The 17,763-nt window shown below is 35.2% G+C and overlaps 2 protein-coding genes across 2 annotated transcripts; both read left to right on the plus strand.

Annotated features, from left to right (window-relative positions):
- The first annotated feature begins 8,973 nt into the window (after window positions 1–8,973).
- On the plus strand, window positions 8,974–11,154 carry LOC119635908 (telomere-binding protein cav-like). Its single transcript, XM_038030938.1, has 3 exons — window positions 8,974–9,140; window positions 9,201–9,678; window positions 10,811–11,154. Exons 1-3 carry the CDS (start codon window positions 9,075–9,077, stop codon window positions 10,936–10,938), a joined length of 672 nt encoding a protein of 223 aa, XP_037886866.1. The 5' UTR covers window positions 8,974–9,074; the 3' UTR covers window positions 10,939–11,154.
- Window positions 11,155–11,754: 600 nt separating this feature from the next.
- LOC119636023 (probable ATP-dependent RNA helicase DDX27) lies at window positions 11,755–14,976 on the plus strand. Its single transcript, XM_038031094.1, has 4 exons — window positions 11,755–12,424; window positions 12,491–12,792; window positions 12,992–13,724; window positions 13,787–14,976. The coding sequence occupies exons 1-4, from the start codon at window positions 11,803–11,805 to the stop codon at window positions 14,479–14,481; spliced, it is 2,352 nt and encodes a 783-aa protein (XP_037887022.1). The 5' UTR covers window positions 11,755–11,802; the 3' UTR covers window positions 14,482–14,976.
- The last annotated feature ends 2,787 nt before the right edge of the window (window positions 14,977–17,763 follow it).

Below are 17,763 nucleotides of genomic sequence, written 5' to 3' on the forward strand. Positions count from 1 at the left end.
CTTCGCTTTTTGTGTCAACATTTTCGACGAATTGCTTGAGTTCGTTCATTTGAAACTGATTTTTATCAGTGCGCTCTCACATTCATTTGTAATATATGATGATGTTGTAGACATTATGGTTAACTTTTAAAATCTTCCTAATGTTCAATATATTTCCATATCCTATCCAACTTGTGGTATAGAGGTATATTAAGTTTGTGTGGATGTATGGTTTGAGATAGACCCACCTTTTGTTATACTAACCAATGCCGATTTATTGCGTAAGGCATTTTATTAAGCCGTACAAGTTTGTCTGTCCGTCCATCTGCCTTGCTTCTTTGTGTTCAGCTTACAGGTCACAAATTTTTGGTTATTTTGATGAAATTTGCAAACCGGCATGTTATGATTCTACGAAATACATTGCAAGAGGTATGTTTAGTCGTCTCGATTAACTTTAATCTTACCACGTTGCGCTTTCAAGGGTCATTTGATTTTCATCAGTGGATATCTTGTCACTTTTTATTCGATTTTCTCTAAATATATTTAATGACAGCAATGAACAACTCCGCCAAAGCGTTTACGACAATATTAGTTATTAATTTATTAACTTCACAGACCAGAATTCGATCCAATGATCACTTCAGTAGTCGCATAATATGCTTTGATACCTTATTCTACTCTTTAATAACTTCGTAGATCGTTTCTCATTTTGGTCCTCACAAGCTTTGTTAAATATATAAGCGAATTTAAATTATAAGCAAAAACAATAATATTTTATTTATTCCAAGGATTCGCATGAGTGACTGAGAATCATCACGTACCATAATGCGTTATAAAAAGATTAGGGGGAAATCAATAAATGAAGGTACACGAAACTTCCATGTTCCCATTTTCAAAGGTATTTCAGCTACTATTAGTAAATCGTAATGAAAGGGGTTGATTGCAAATAATTACATCAATCAGAAGTGACCGTTTTACGATCCTGTAAAAATACAATTTGGATATGCCAGTAATTTCTCCGAAAGTGTTAGGAAAAAGAGGACGCTTTGCTTCACTATTTATCGAACGTGAGAGATTATTCTCTCGTTTGGTATGCCTCCGTAGTCGACAGCTTTTTATTTGCGGCTTTGCATATTTCTCCTTTCTGACATTGCAAGCTTGGAAAGCACGAACTTTTAAAGCATTTCTTGCAAGCTAAACTTCTTCTTGTCTTACTGTGGGGGGGGGAGATGAACTATGCTTTGATAAGAAGTATAGATGTGCCGAAACTCTCACCTCCCAGCGGTGATCCCCGGGCAACGGCTTCGGCCGGCTAAGAAGAGTTTAAGGTTTTGGGCTGCTAACTCGGCGACGAGTTTCTGATAGATGGTGGAGGGGTTGGCTGAAAGAAGAGCTCTTACTCAATAAGCTAGTTACTACCGAGGAAATATACTGAATGGTTTGTAAGTACAATGAAGGTAGTAATCTAGCGAGTGCATGGTAGAGTGCATTAGATTGTCTGCCATGTCCAGTGCAATACCCGAGACCTATATATCTTGAAGAAAAGTAGTTCATTGGTGTTAGCTACCAGGAAAGTATGGAGGATCCGAAGCAAGTACGGTTGTTTTTAACAAACGCCCAAAGTATGCCATAAGGCTTTGCAAAATAAACTGGGAGCCACGGGGGTCAGGAAGCTCGCTCACTAAGCCACGTATGCCTGCGGGTATATGATGGACTTGTTCTTAAGTCGTAACAAATAAATAAATTAATTACACTATTTATGCAAAAAGGAATTGACGGACGGCTTTCCCTTTGGCCGAATAAAAGAAAATGTCTGGTAAATTAATTAATACATGCAAAAAGGAATTGACGGACGGCTTTCCCTTTGGCCGAATGAAAGAAAATGTCTGGTAAATTAATTAATACATGCAGAAATGGAAAAGGGATATGACGAATAAGTTCTCCCCTTTTACCTATTTTTACTTTTGAACACATGTCATGGATGCCTGCGGGTAATGGTGGTAATTGATCAACAAGCACAGTGGAAGCCTTATGGCGGAAGCAGTCAGTTGATCAATTGGTGAGTCCTGACTACTGGGTGCGGCCCTTCGGGGAGTACTCGTGGTGGTTGTGGTTGGCGAGTTCCTAGCTAAAATGGAACAATTGAGTGCAGCTAGGCCTCGCCATTCACCAGAGTGGGGTTTATTGTTCCATACACAATAAACTATTCTGGACTCTGGTGCTGTTTAGGCCCCTACTCTGTGGGGATTGTCTAACTCGCCAGGGGGCGTAGTACGCTTAAAAAGTGGTTTGGGCCACCGTGGGGTTAAGCCTTACAGGCAGGAACCCACGTTAAACCCTTGTCACAAATTCTGTCTTACTGTGGGTAACTATGGTTTAATTCGAGAATATGAAAATTTGGTTTGCCACGCGCTACTCCTAAGTTAATCCTTATGAGAAAAGCTAACTCAAGAGAACAGAACCTTTCGAATGGTTACTTACTTATTGTGAATTTCCTTATGGAAATTTCCCAGGTCAGAGCTTGAATTGACACATCGTAGCAAGTATTACCCAATCTTTGTGCTACATATGCTATCAAAAGGTCTCAATAATAAATTTTGCAAATTTAAATGTTTCTAAGCAACCAATCATAGCAATTTAGCATAACAAAGAAGAAGAATTGATTATTCCCACTATAGTCACATATTTTAGCATTTATTTAAGCCGTTTGTTTAACAAATTATATGTAAAGAGAAAAACCAGCCCCACCATTCCAGCCGCCTCCTCTGTTTTGGCCGTAACTTCCATAGATACCGTAACCATGATTATTGCGACGATAACCGTTATAACCATAACCGTTTGGATATCTATAATTATGGTAAGGATAACCAACACTGTAGTCATAATAGTCATTCAGATAAGATTGACGTGCCACGCGACTTTTAAGTATCTCAGGTACTTTTACCTGCAACGAGTCCATCTCTCCTAAAGTTTCCGCCTCCATATCAGCAAAAAACGTAAAAATTACCGCGATAACGACACAAACCGCAAGAAGACGCATTTTTAAATTTAAAAAAATTGCCGGCGAGTGATTCAATGAAAACTATTTAAGTTTCTTGCATTTGGAAGTGAGAAGACTCTTGTTTTTATATTAATATTCTCGTAAATAAAAAATCGTAAAAATAATAACAAAAATTTATTGCTTTAGACGTTTTACTGTAAATAAACTGCATACTATCTTTATAGATGGTTTTAATTATTGTGACATTGAATAAGTTTATATACCCCATCATCGGAAGCGAATTGTTTACTAATTTGGCGAAAAGTGATTTGTGAAAGTTTCAGTTCCAGTTTTATCATTTTAAATTAGTCTAAAATATTGAAACCATTTATCCACCTCCGCCCGTATATTTAAAATCTATTGTAGCAAAATTTGAAAAGAGTGAATGGGACTTAGTATGTATAACCTTGATTGAGGCTTTCAGATCAAGTTTAAGAATGCGCGAAGTCCTTCTTTAAACAAACTGACAATGGCTAAATTCTGATGAATGTCGAAAGGTTTAATACGGAAGCAGTTTCGATCGTTTTTATACACTACACCACTTGTGGTACAAAGGCTTATTAAGTCCGTGCGGGTGTATGCAACACCCAGAAGAACTAGGATAGATTTATCATTTATTATGCCGATCGATTCAGAAAATGAATCTTGTCTATCCATCTGGTTTTCTTGCATGTAATGTACAGATAACAACTGCTTAAATATTTTGATGAACGTTATTGAAATAGTTCACATCGAACCACTTTTTCGACAACTTCCCATACAAAGGCATATTTTATAAATTCATATTCAATATATGGATGGTTGTAGAGTGTATTGTACTTGATGGTGAGCAACGATTCACTATTGTGCTTTCACTTGATATCAATATGTATGGGATTTGCCCCATGTAACGCAAACGTAATTTATTTCACATTTTTTAAAAGTGCAGATTTTTAAATTCCCTTAAGTCTCCCTTTAAGCTTTAATTCAAAGTTTTTCATTATGATCTCCATTTTAATATTCTTGCTTTGTAACAGTTAAATAGGTGGAAAGATGTTAGGTACCAAATCTTTATATCTTGTCTAGATAAGCTTTACTTAATACTTCGATGGGTTGGGTAATTGCGATCGAAGATTCGGAAATGTTATTAATTCCATCTTCCATATTTGAGAAATATTAAAGATTAAAACAAGTAAGAAAACTATAATGGGCTCTGCTCCGGCCGATCACGAAAAACCCTACACCATCCTTCAATCATACATACTTAATACGAGAAGTGGTCGAAAAAGTGGTCTTGTCGGTACCATTTTCAATAAGGTTCACCCAAAACACGTCGATGTAACAGATTTCATCACAATTTCTCATAAGTTGCGTCCTGTGCGTTGAAAACAAGAAAACATGGCGGACAGACTCTGAATTGACCTGTATAGTAATATGGTCTATCTCAAGTCCTTCTAGATATTGCATACATCCGCATGAACTTACTATACCCTTGTAGCACAAGCATTGTGGGGTATAACAAAATTTTCCATAGCTCACAAACTTGGAAAATACTTTGGCAGAACATGTCAGCAGCCTAATCTCCCCTCAGAAACGTCAAACATATTTTGCTTATGCGTCCATAACATGCAGACGAGTTTTTTATTGCAGATCCTTCAAATCTCTTCAAAAAGTCGGTATCGCTGACATAATTACTGCAATTAGAAGGAAGCAAGTCCCATAAATAAAACTACGTTTGTAAAAAGAAACTTTTTTATCCATAGTTGATGAACTTTCGAGATTCATCGTAAACCTAGGAAGGTATATGTTGCGTTGAAATTTAATATTTGCATATAAAATGGTAAGGTCAATGAACTCTTGCTGTCAGCTGCACCGTCTGTGGCACTTAAACGTATAAATTTAATCATGCAGTTCATTAACTTTAAACTGTAAAAACTAATAAGACTGTAATACAAAAACAGTTTTTAAAATTTTTATGGTCATTACTACGTTAATATGGGCATGGAAATGAAAATTTTATAATCATATTATACATCTATACCCAGATGTAACAGATGCACCCACAAGTAATCAATTATTTTTAAATCTAAAATATTGTTATGAAATTCGCTTTTCTAAGATAGGACTCGTACCACTAGATCGTGAATATTCTTTTCAAGAGAAATACGCTTCACATTTTCACTGCAAGACTCTTTTATTTACAATTAATTTGTTTTAGGCTAGAACTATTTACATATTATTTGGGTAGCACTCTCGTCTTCTCAACTCTAATATTCTTTTTCGACTTAAATGTTCTTGTCCGACTCAGTCTGCCTTCCGTAAATATTCTATTTATATACATTTTTACGAGCATATTATTATTACATAATTTCATGGCTTCATTTTTAATCCGTTAACTTGCTTTTCGGGTAATTGTTTTCCTTGGTTGGTAGCTGCATGACGCGCCTACAAATGTGCATTTGGTTTTTCCTTGTCTGCTTTTCCGCTAATCTTTTTCATCGCCCGGCAGCTGCGTAACGTGCATTTGGTTTTCCCCTCTCTAAAGAATTGATTTTTTGGGAAAATTAATTTTTCGGAATGAACTGGATTTAGGATTTCCTTAACAAATGTATATACTTAAGTTTTTATTTCCTAATTTATTATATTGTGATCAATCATAACGCAGCACAGTTTACCATCTTTCAAATTCTTTCTTATATAAATTCAGATTTCGTGAAACAACAAGGACTCAAGGTGCCTCCTTGATAATTTAGAATGGTTGCTATTACGTTTTGACTTACATATAGCCATTGCTTGAAACGCTTTATGTCATCATAAAGAACCTATTTTTTATCTACGGCAACGATGCTACTAAGAACTGGAAATTTTCGAAAACTGGATTACAATTAAGTGCAAATTGATCGACAAATACACTTGTTCCTGGCTCAGATAATTGATGTGCTACCCATATTCCTTGCCTATATGCCTTCATGCAGATATCTTTTACCACAAATTTTAGGCTGCGATTATCAAATTGAACTACTCCTCCATTTTGAGGCTTATCAGAGAGATTGTAATCATTAGGCAGCCCTCCTGAACGAACATTGACACTTATTCATCGTTAATACATCTCCATAAATGTTGCAAATGTAAATAAAAAGTATGTATTCTCGGAAGATATGGAAGTCCTTTTATTACAGTGTTCTACACGTACTGTCTCACTGAAAACTGTAAAAGAGTAGCATCATCAATCGGCGCAGATCTAACGACAAAAGAAATACTTTGCAAATAATTTATTACTCATGGAGATAATTTAGAAAATTTTGCTGCAACCACATGTTCGCAAAAACATGGACTCGAGAGCGTAGGATTAAAAAACTTTATCATTGAATTACCGTTATGGCTAATAAAAACGTGTTTTCGAATTTTAAATACTCATTAGTACCACGTCTTGCTATATAGTTTTTTCTAAAGTCGTTACAAATTCTGGACTCAATTATCTGGAGAGTAATCACATAAGTGAGAGTGAACTTTCGTTCCGTAAACCGATAACTGATAAACGTTTTTGTCCTGACCACGTAAGACTTTCGTGTCATTTTCGTTGCTACCATTCATATGTAGATGAAAAATTAGAAAAAAGAGAGAAATCTTTGTTTATATTTAATTGTGACTTGTCAAAATGCGAAAAATAACAGCTGGTTCTCCCCTTCTGATAAATAAACAAACAAACCAACTAATAATGGACGAATATTTTGTGAATAAATTGGAAAATCAAGATAAAATAAAATTTAGAAAATTATCAATTGATTGTAAGAAAACAGTATGTAAGTGTAGTACCTTTTAGTGCATTTTTCAAACAGACTAAGCTATAAATTATATTATATTTTAGAACAATGGATCTACGCGTCTTTGTCTTCGCGTGTGTTTCACTTGCCGCCGCAAATTCCACACACTGCCTGCTTATGTCGGGGATGTTTGAATTTAATAGACAGAAAAGGCTTTAAATGCATGATATTTATTCCATCTCACTTAACATCTTACATGCTGTGCCTTCAACAATTTGTTATATTCTTCTTCAATAAGAAGAATCGTTAAGCTTTGTTTAAGTTGCTATTGTTTTTAATTTAACTAGCTGTCCAAGATATGATCGGCAAACGTTAACAATAAGTGCACATTAAAACACAAGTTTATTAAGGTAACGTGCGGACGCTTTCAAGAGATCATCCAACAATTATTAGGGGAACAAAACCGATCAATAAGGAAGTTAAATCTTTTATGTTTCTACTCTAATTTTTTTTTTGCTAATTTCAGTTTTTTTTTTTTTACATGTATATTAGGCACATGGTATATATGCGTATATTAATTCTAATTATGAAAAATATTAAGTAGTCAAATAAAAATAATAAAAAACTTATTTATATTATTTAGTTTATCCTGTGTTATCATCGCAATATTCATACTCCTATGGTATATCAGTTATTTAAATCGATTCCGACACTCAATTAAATGGCTATCATATGAATTAACGCGTTATAATAGCACGCAGGCATATGTACAGGTACGATATTTCCACAGGAAGTAGGCTGCCTTATAGCACAGTCAAAAGAAGTCAAATGTTAGCCTGCCGACAATATGCACAATATGTAGAACTTTTTACTTATAATATTCTGTAAAAAAAAAGGTACATCACGTAACAATTTATCAAAAATACTTTTTATTTATGCTTAACAATGCCTAACAATACTTAATTTTGCTTAATTTTGCCACATTTAAGCTAATTTTGCTAAGTTTAAGTGAAGATTGGTTAAGGTTGGTTCAGATTGGTTAACTTCGACATGCTTGAACAAAATAGAGGGATAAAAGAATAACAGAATTACACAATTTGTAAAAGAACGAAATAAGTGAACATTTGAATAACATAATAATAGCATATAATAATGAAATACTACAAAAATTGACTTATATATATTTTTCTTTTCGCCTTCTGTAAATTAAAATTCATTTATTCTCTTTAATGTAAATATTATTTGTTCTTAGTAATTAACTTTAATTAGTTCATACTTCCGAGCAGTATGATTTAGCTAATGCTTGTATCATCTTCCAGTCCAAATGTTTATTTTTATTAGGTGTTTACATGCAACAACTTCTACAGGTAAAAATAACCGTTGAATTCGATGGTTTTAATTTTTTTCTACTTTTTAGTGTCAAAGAGTTACTCAGTGTATATTGGCGCTAATTATAAAGCGTTCAAAATTCTTCTTCTTCCAAACTCATTACTTCTGTTGCTTATTTGAAGAAATCTGCTTTTAAAGCCCACAAAAGACGTTCAGAATTAAGGTAATGGTGCTCCATTATATTCCATTTGCCAGTTTTAGTTCCAACGGTTTAAAAGTTCTTTTTGGCCACTTCTTTCGAGAGTTGTGTAAGATGCACTGTTGTAGCTCAAATGGCAGGTTCTGTCGCATCCGGCGCACTCACCAGACATGGCACCTCCTGATCAGATCTGTGCGGCATGGCTTGACCGGCAGGCAGATCCTTATAGTTGAAGAAGTACGAAAATAATGTCGCCATGTTGCTATTTTGATTAATATATATTGAGTCCATTTCCACAATAAATGCCTCCTTCAAGTGAAGAAATGGTCGAAATACATGGTAAAACCTATTATTATTATTATTATTATTATAAATTTAGCCAGAGAATAAATTCTAAGACTAAAGTCTTAAAGCACTAGCATCTAGGGCTATCGGCTTTTATTAAAAAACTCTACCGCACTTGAAGTTTGAACCCACGACTATTGAAGTTGCTAGTCGAGACTCTTGCATGGTAAAACGTAACATATTAGTTTGATTTAAATTTCTTTGGTAGCAGAAAAAAGTTTTGAAGTCATTGCACAGTGAATATCAATTTTGTGTCTCACTTATTTTCCCCTTATGTCGCTGTATCACTTGATTACGAGAAGAACTCAGCACATAAAAAAATCAAAAGCAGATGTTTTTGTTTTCCATTTTTTGTTGCAAAGGTGTTATATTTAGCATGATTAGAAACTGTCAATATATACAAGCTAATTAAATTCAATATAATTTAGTAGAATCAAATATGAATTCCCCTTCGGATAATGAAGAAATCAATGAGGAAATCGTACAAATTTTAAAGCAAAAATGGGTAATTAGCAATAAGAGAATTCCAAAAACCTGGTTACTGATTTATATCTTATTTTGCAAGACTTTAAGTGAAGAGGATCTCAAGCGGCAGTTCACTAAAGCCGAATTAAAAAAGTTGTGTTTAAAACGTAAATGCCGAGTGGACATGTGGAAATGGAATCCGGTAAATGAAATGCATGAAAAGCTTGTAAAAGATGGACGCTTTAAGCAACGTCCAACCGGCTATTGTTTACGTTTAACAGCTAAAGGAGTTAATAAATACAAGCACAAAATAATGTACGACCGCAAAATTATAAAAAAGGCGCGAGAGGAAGATCGGCGTGATCAATTAAAGAATAGCATTTTGAGTTTAGGAATGTGGTTGGCGGAGGAAAAAGAAAAACAACAAGATGAAGAGCTACGCCCAATAGAAGAACATTTCGTTGAGAATGAAGAAGTCCAGGATGAAGTAGGAGACTTTGGACGTCGTGACAATGAAGTGCCTAGCAGCAGTAAAAGAACATCCGAGTTTAGTACGGATGACATTAGACGAGAAATAGGTGAGACGTTGGACGTTGACACAGAATCAATGTCGCTTAATACTTCAGATCTCTTAGACTCGGAATCCATTTCTGCACCAACAAATTATGTTGAGTCTAATGATAAAATACGAGTGACTTCGACTTAAGAAATTGCATTTGCGAAAGCAACGCTATTTTGAACCACATTTTGGATATATGTGAGCACGGTAATTTAAAACGAGCTGATCTTCTTTATCAATCAGATAAATAAAATATTGTTTATAGTAAAATTCGTTTCTTAAAATTGTCTTGGCGAAGGTCATGTTAAATTCTTCCAAAACTTTTATTGGTAGATAATTTTAACTGGAAGTACTTAGAATTACCACGTATTCTCCGAACGGCACCTTGTGTGTTTTTTTCAATGTCGCTAATGATCTTGCAAAAGCATTGCTCACTACTGTACATTCCCGATTATAAGAAGCACGACATTCCTGATGAGCAGCTAAGATATGTAATTTACAAAAATGCATCAGGACTTTTCAAACGTCATAGTGCCCATGACGGCACATCGGCACGATGCGATGCCCACGTTTACTAATAACCATAAATGCTCGCTTATAACAGTTAACACATCTTGCCATTGCTTGGACTCCGCTTTAAGCGAGTTTTCGCTTTCTAAGCAAATATCCATGTGAGAGATTTTTGTTTTGTAAAGTAGCGAAGAAAGTTTTGAATGCATACATTTACGCGCCTATCACGGTACCTCAAAGGTGGTGTGGAAAACCGTGCTTATGTGCGTATGTGATGCTTGTTACGAAAATGTTGCTTTAAATTCCCAAAACTATTTACTTCTTCACGACACAGGTAACACTTAAGAATGAAATTTTCGGCAAGACATCATATTTTCCTTCGTTCGGTAATTGTGGACACTGTGAGGCGTTCGTTCATTCTGCTTGCGGCTGAGACATCTTTGAAATTTTGAAATCTGAATCATTAATTGATGAATAATAATACTTCGAGTCAGAACATTGTATTTCAGTTATTTTAGCTACTAGTGCCTTCTATGTGTTTACATTGACAGCATTTTCCGCCAAAGTGGCGATTACATCAGTTGTCCTTAATCCTGTCTCTTTAAATTTAAACTTTCGCCTTCTTTTATTTTCCCGTGTAGCATGCATGTTGGAAGACTTGCCAACTTTTTCAAGTTCATCGAAAACCTCGTTTGACGGGCGTAACGGATTCGTTGTCACTTTTGCTTATGGGATAGTCAAAACCTCTTTTATATTATTGTTTAATTAATGATCTTCAACATCAACCCCGTACTTTAAATAAGTTTTCTTCGCTTTTGTGAAAAACGCTTCTAAAGAACTGAATCAATTGATCAGCTGAATAGATGCCGCTTGTACAAAAACTTTGACGCCGCGCAGTTCTCTGTCGTAATTTAATATTATTATTTTTAAGCGTTAAAAGAACTTATGCTCTTGCATTGTGCATTACGCACTCCAAAGGGCAAAATATAAATTGTATTACTGTGTTTTAAGCATTAAGAGCACAGAACGTGCGCACCGCTAGTGATGCAGTACGTTGAACATACAGAACATATGGTTTGTTTGCATTCCTGCACCAAAATCATATGGTTTGAAAACTGGTCATACCAGTACATTTTGTTCATATAAAAATAGTAAAATAAGAAAAATTTTTTTTGGAACTTGGTTTTTGTCGAGAGTAAGACAATTGTAATAGCTTTTCGTAAGTGTTTACAATGTTATAATATATATAATTAACTGATAATCGAAATTTTATTAAAAATGGATATCCCAGTTCTCAGTTCATTTATTACTTTATATGTTTGCAGCTAACTTAAAATTTTCCAATCGATTTGCATTGCTGCAATAATACAATGCATCCATACATAAAAATGTAGAAGCGATGTATATTTTGCCATTTGGTTGCATGATGCACAAGACCAAAGCATTTATGCTACTAATGCTTTAATTCTATGTGTTGGAACCATTTTAAGATAAAATCAACTCTGCGTGGAACAATCATTGAATGTGTTTTTATACATTTCACGTGTTTAACTAATATAACGTTTGCATCGTTATATTAAATAAAGCATAAATAATAATAATAACCGTTTAATTTAGAAGATTAATATATAATATGGATCTAATAGCTACTATAGAGGAGGATGCCGAAGTGGAAAACTTATCTGAAAATTCGGATGTTGAAATAGAATATCAACCTACTAAACTAAAACAAAAAAAAATTACCGAATTTGAGAAAGGTTTTGAATTTGTGTCTTCGGTAAAGGAATACAATCAGGATACTTGGGATGATTTAATGAAATATGTTAAACGTAAAGCGCGCACAAAAACTGATGATAAAATTGCAGAACGTTTAAAGAAACGCACAACAGACAACATTCAACAGGATGATGGGGTAGAGGAAACGGATGGTGAGATACCATTGTCGGATGATGAACTGAAACATGATAATTTACGTTTGCGAGAAAAGAAGCAAATTAAAAAAAAACAAAAAAGCAAGAGCAGTAACGATGTCGATCATCCTGCTGACGACGAAGAAGAGGGTGAAAAAATGAAATTCGAGGAGTCTGTAGAAAGCAATGAGTCTATTACATCGTTTTATCAAATGAATTTATCGCGTCCTTTGATGCGAGCTATAGGGGTGTTAGGTTATATATATCCAACACCTATACAAGCGTCCACAATACCAATCGCTATGTTGGGTCGTGATATATGCGGCTGTGCAGCTACGGGTACAGGTAAGATTACATATTATATTTCAAGCAAAGCACTTGTATTATTATTATTATTATCTATTATTACAGGTAAAACGGCTGCTTATATGTTGCCTACCCTAGAACGTTTACTGTATCGTCCTATGAACAATAGAACGATAACAAGAGTTCTGGTTTTGGTGCCTACGCGCGAATTGGGGGCTCAAGTTTATCAAGTCACCAAGCAATTATGTCAATTCACCAGCATTGATGTGGGTCTTGCTATCGGTGGCTTGGATGTTAAAGCTCAGGAATTGGTATTAAGACAAAATCCTGACATTGTGATTGCCACACCGGGCCGCCTAATTGACCATATTAAAAACACTCCAAGTTTTAGTTTGGATTCTATAGAGGTTAGTGTGATTTTTAGAAGGTTTCGCGTTTGGCTAGCGTTAGACATTGATGATATCCTTGCGCTCTGATTCAAGACGAGGAATATTTTTATGCATATAAGCCTGAGGTTTTACAACTGAGTATTGCACACCTTTTATATGTATTTAAGACAGTTTGGGACAACATTGGAATAAAAAATGTACTTTATTTTCACTTAAGGTTTTGATACTTGATGAAGCTGATCGTATGCTGGATGAATATTTCGCTGAGCAAATGAAAGAAATTATTAACTCTTGTGCGAAAACTCGGCAGACTATGTTGTTCTCAGCTACTATGAGTGAACAAGTTAAAGATTTGGCTGCTGTCTCGTTGAACAAACCCGTAAAAGTTTTTGTTAACAATAATCAGCAAGTGGCTTTCAATTTGCGCCAAGAATTTATACGTATTCGTGAAGACAAAGAAGGTGATCGCGAACCAATTTTGGCCAGTTTAATATGTCGCACTTTTCATGACCATTGCATGATTTTTGTGCAAACAAAAAAGCAAGCACATCGTCTTCATATATTGTTGGGTTTATTAGGCATTAAGGCGGGTGAATTACATGGCAATCTGACACAACAACAACGCCTTGAGTCACTTAAGAAATTTAAGGACGAGCAAATCGATGTGCTGATAGCTACTGATGTGGCTGCCAGAGGTTTAGATATTGTCGGTGTCAAGACGGTTATTAACTTTGTGATGCCAATAACAACCGAACACTATATACATCGTGTAGGACGTACGGCTCGAGCGGGACGTGCGGGCATTTCGGTTTCGTTAGCCGGTGAAAAGGAACGTAAAATAGTTAAAGACGTTATCAAAAATGCTGAAGGTTCCATTAAAAATCGTATAATACCACCAGAAATTATAGAAAAGTATCGCAGAAAGTTAACTGCTTTGGAAGCAGAAATACGTGAGTGATGTTTTTTTGATTGCAAAACAATTTACAGAAAATAAAATTTGTTTTCAATTTAGAACACATTTTGGATGAAGAACAATATGAGCGACAGTTGGCAAAAGCAGAACAGCAATTATCCAAAACGGAACGAAAGCTTTTAGCCAATCAACCCAACGAAAAACGCCAATGGTTCCAGACTAAAAAACAAAGAGAAGAGGAAAAGGTACGCTTGCAGGTAACACCCAACGACAATACGTCAAAGACACTTAAGAAAGGGAAAGGATCTAAACGCCCGGTGTATGGTGGAGATGGAGAAGATGGACCTCCGGTTAAGGAACTTAAATCAAAGAAAAAGAAACCGGACATAAAGCCAAAAACACCTGAACAATTGGCTAAAGAAAGAGCGTTAAAAGAAATTGAGAAAGTCTCTTTGGTTAGAGCTAAAATGTCTAAACTACGGCAGCGTGCTTCCAAATTAGGGGCCACGACGGAAGGTAGCAAACTTGATAATAATGCTGGATTAAATAATAGGCAAAAGTCGAAACGTCATGGTCATTCGGCCTTTACCAATGATCTCACCGATGTAAGCCGTAGTGGAGCCTTACGCTTAAGATCGGAGGCTAATCGCCATAAGAAAATGACAAAATTAGCTGCTAAGAAAAAAATCAGCACAGTGAAACTGACGAATAAGTCAGGCCAAAATAAATTTAACAAAGGTAAAAATTTCGGTGGCCCTAGATTTGCAAAAAAAGAGAAACATAAAAGGAAATGATGGGACACAATATGTGGAGTAAATTATTTTTTACAAAATTTATTGAATAAAAGTTCGTAAATTCGGAGTCAGAAGTGTTTAACTGAATAAAAGTTACGTAAAAATAACATTACACATATAATAAATAGGGGAGTACTATATTTTCGGCTGAACGCTGCGAGTACTCAGCCTCAAAAGAAATTCCTTATAATAGCAGACAGTAAATCTGTTTTATCAGCTTTATAACCATTTTCCTTAGGTAAAACTTATCTTCACATATTAGAAATCAAATCCTTACTTTATAGCTTCAAATCTGATACATTTTATTTTCATTTTCTTTGGCTGCCCAGCCACATGAGCAATCTTGGCAACAACACTGCAGATAAAAGTCCATCTTCCAGACTATCTAATTTTAATGATCGTGCCGTGATTCCTGAAGATCTGAGGACAATCGAAAAAAATCATTTAATTTTTTCTTAGCAACAGCGAAGGTATAACTCACCTTATGTTCGTCATTTGTACTCCTTACTTCCGCAAATAAATAAAGTCCCTTTGTTTATCAATTGCTAACTTAGGCGTGACACTATTTGTCTTATTAATAGACTAATGTTCAATCACGCGAGATGCAATAATCATCTATTCAAAATTAACATAGTAAACAACTCTTTATGTACATGTGGAGTCTTACAATCTCCTGATCATATCCTATTTGTCTGCCCGAATATTTCCACTTCCATTCACCATCCCTCACTTCGCAAATAGTATAAGTAGTTTTCGTGACCACAGAATTCTTGATATTTTTCTCACAGTTCAACAGCTCACGTCGCAATCTTTTCCTTTTTTAAAGACATTAAGACATATAAGCATTTACAGTCAATTTCTTTTCCAATTTTTGCTCTCACGCCTATCAACTTCTTCGTATATCTTTTAAACTAATCTATTATATTACATCTTACACATCGGAATTTACTCTTTCTTTTGTTCTATCCCACGTGACGGACGTGTAATAGGCATATTTTAATTAATACTATAAAAAAGAAATAACATGGCGGACGTATAACGCGCAAAATTAAATTAAAATATCTTTCATCAAATAATCACTAAAATAAACATATAATAACATCATATACAAAACTTAACTCCAACTTTACTGGGTCCCAAACAAAAAACTCTGCGTTCACATTGGGCCATTTACCACATCTCAGCGAATTTTCCGTTATTAATTCGCTGAATAACAAAAGAAGAAGAAGAATAACAAATGATAGGAAATGTTTCCAGTTGTTCCATTTTGTTTTATATTCGAACAGAACATTATATTTTAGTCGTATCGTTAACGTTGCGAATGTCGTAAACAGTCTCTCTTGTTGAGCGTTTTCTTCATATCGTGAAAGGGTTGCAATTTCTGACAATTCTTGATTGAGTTGAACGATTTCCTTTATGCTTCGTCTTGGTTGAAGTTGCTGATGGTGGAATCCACGGTCGAAATTTAATTTCTAAAAAGATGATACTGTTCATTTCTCGTAATCAATTCAATAGCGCTGGACATTTTCTCAAGAAAGTTAATATAGAAAAGAAAGCTGATGGTAACTATAGGAACCACCAATATGGTTACCAATAAAGTTAGTTCAATTTCAGTTCGACAGATAGTTTCAACATTTCTGCGTAAGTGGACTTGTTATGTCCCGTTGATGTTACTTAGAAAATGGCTGTTATTGGTCCAATAACTACTGTGTGGGTAGTCGCTAGTTAATTATATTTTCTTTTTATAAGGTTTAACTCCTTCTTCTTCTGTTATTCAGCGAATTAATATTTGTTTGGCAGTTTTGTCAATGTGAGCTGCTGAGGAAAGTTTCGAGTATGGAACAAAGACTCAAAAGTGCAAGGTTTTAACGAAAGGAATAGAAGAACCATAGTTGAGCAGACGAGTGACCGTTTTTTTTGAAAAGACTGAGCATTTGTTTTTATTAACCGAGTTGCAGTGCTTCAAGGCGGGAGGAAATAATGTCGAGGGTAGATTGCAAATTGCGCCTACACCAGTCTGGATCGGAGTTGACACTATGGCACAGGAAGGGCAGAGTGAAGTGATTGCTCATGCGTCAAACACATTTCTCAATTTAGTAGAATCACTTTCTTCCTTTCGTACACCATAAGGCATAACATAGCTCGGGTCGAGTATAGTTTTAGGATCAACTCCTCTCATGTGGCCTAAAATTTGGTATTCGACCATGAATTTGGTGTAGTGTGTTTTTAACTTTTCGTCGTTAACTAACCGCCGCTTAGTTTCACTGTGAATCACTTATTACGTAAAAGGTGCTTTGCGCTACAATTTTCACGGCAAGTACGTCGGACCGAATTCTAGCCCTACTCCGATTTATAAAAAAGTCTTACCTTACATATAAGATTTCCTTCGGCAGATACTGTACACGTAAGTCGCTTAATGGTAAAGATGTCCTGACTTCTTTGTTTTTATGAAATCTACATTTCCGAAGGATTACAACAATGAAGGCCAAAATTAACGCCGTATATCCCGCCGTAAAACTGTGATATCTATCTTCTTAGAATTCGGCAGAGGATCGGGATTAATAATTGATAATCTGAATCACTTTTTGAATCGATTTAAGTTTGTCTTTCTGCCTTGTTTTCTTGGGTGCAATCCACAGGCCGCAGGTGTTGAAGATGGTTCGAGCCGGACCACTTTCTCGACCACTTCCCTTGTAACACTTTTCAATATTTCATTACTTCATTAATCTTAGTCAACGTAAATGTAATTATGAGTTACTTAACCCGTTCAGAGTTGTTTGCAGAGAATTAAACGATGTCTACCAATTAATCTTTATATCGGACCCTTTAAATAAAAAAAACGCCTTATTCGTTGTATGATTGGCTGTAGGGTGGCTGTGACTCATTATGGCAGGGGTCGGCAATCTATGACCCGCGCGTCACCGAGTAACGCATTCGATAATTTCAAGTGACCCAATTTAGTTTCGAAAATAAAAAATATAATATATCAAATAAAAAAAAAAAAATTCAAACTAGATACTAAGAACAACATTTCAGTTCGATTACCATGGATCTTATACACATTAGTATTTATGTAACAGGAATAGGTTGACTAGCGAAAATACAAAAGCTTCGGCTCATCCTAAAACAACTAACTGTAAACCAGACTTGACTAAATTGACGTCCCAAGTTCAGCATCAGGAGGGCCATCGACATCGAAGAGAACGTTTACAAATAAAGTTCATTCAACTATTTTTGTAATTATTTTCTTAATAAAATATAACTTAGTATTTATTAAAAGAC

The sequence above is a fragment of the Glossina fuscipes genome, unplaced genomic scaffold (genome assembly GCF_014805625.2).
Source record: "Glossina fuscipes isolate IAEA_lab_2018 unplaced genomic scaffold, Yale_Gfus_2 27, whole genome shotgun sequence".
Lineage (NCBI taxonomy): Eukaryota > Metazoa > Arthropoda > Insecta > Diptera > Glossinidae > Glossina > Glossina fuscipes.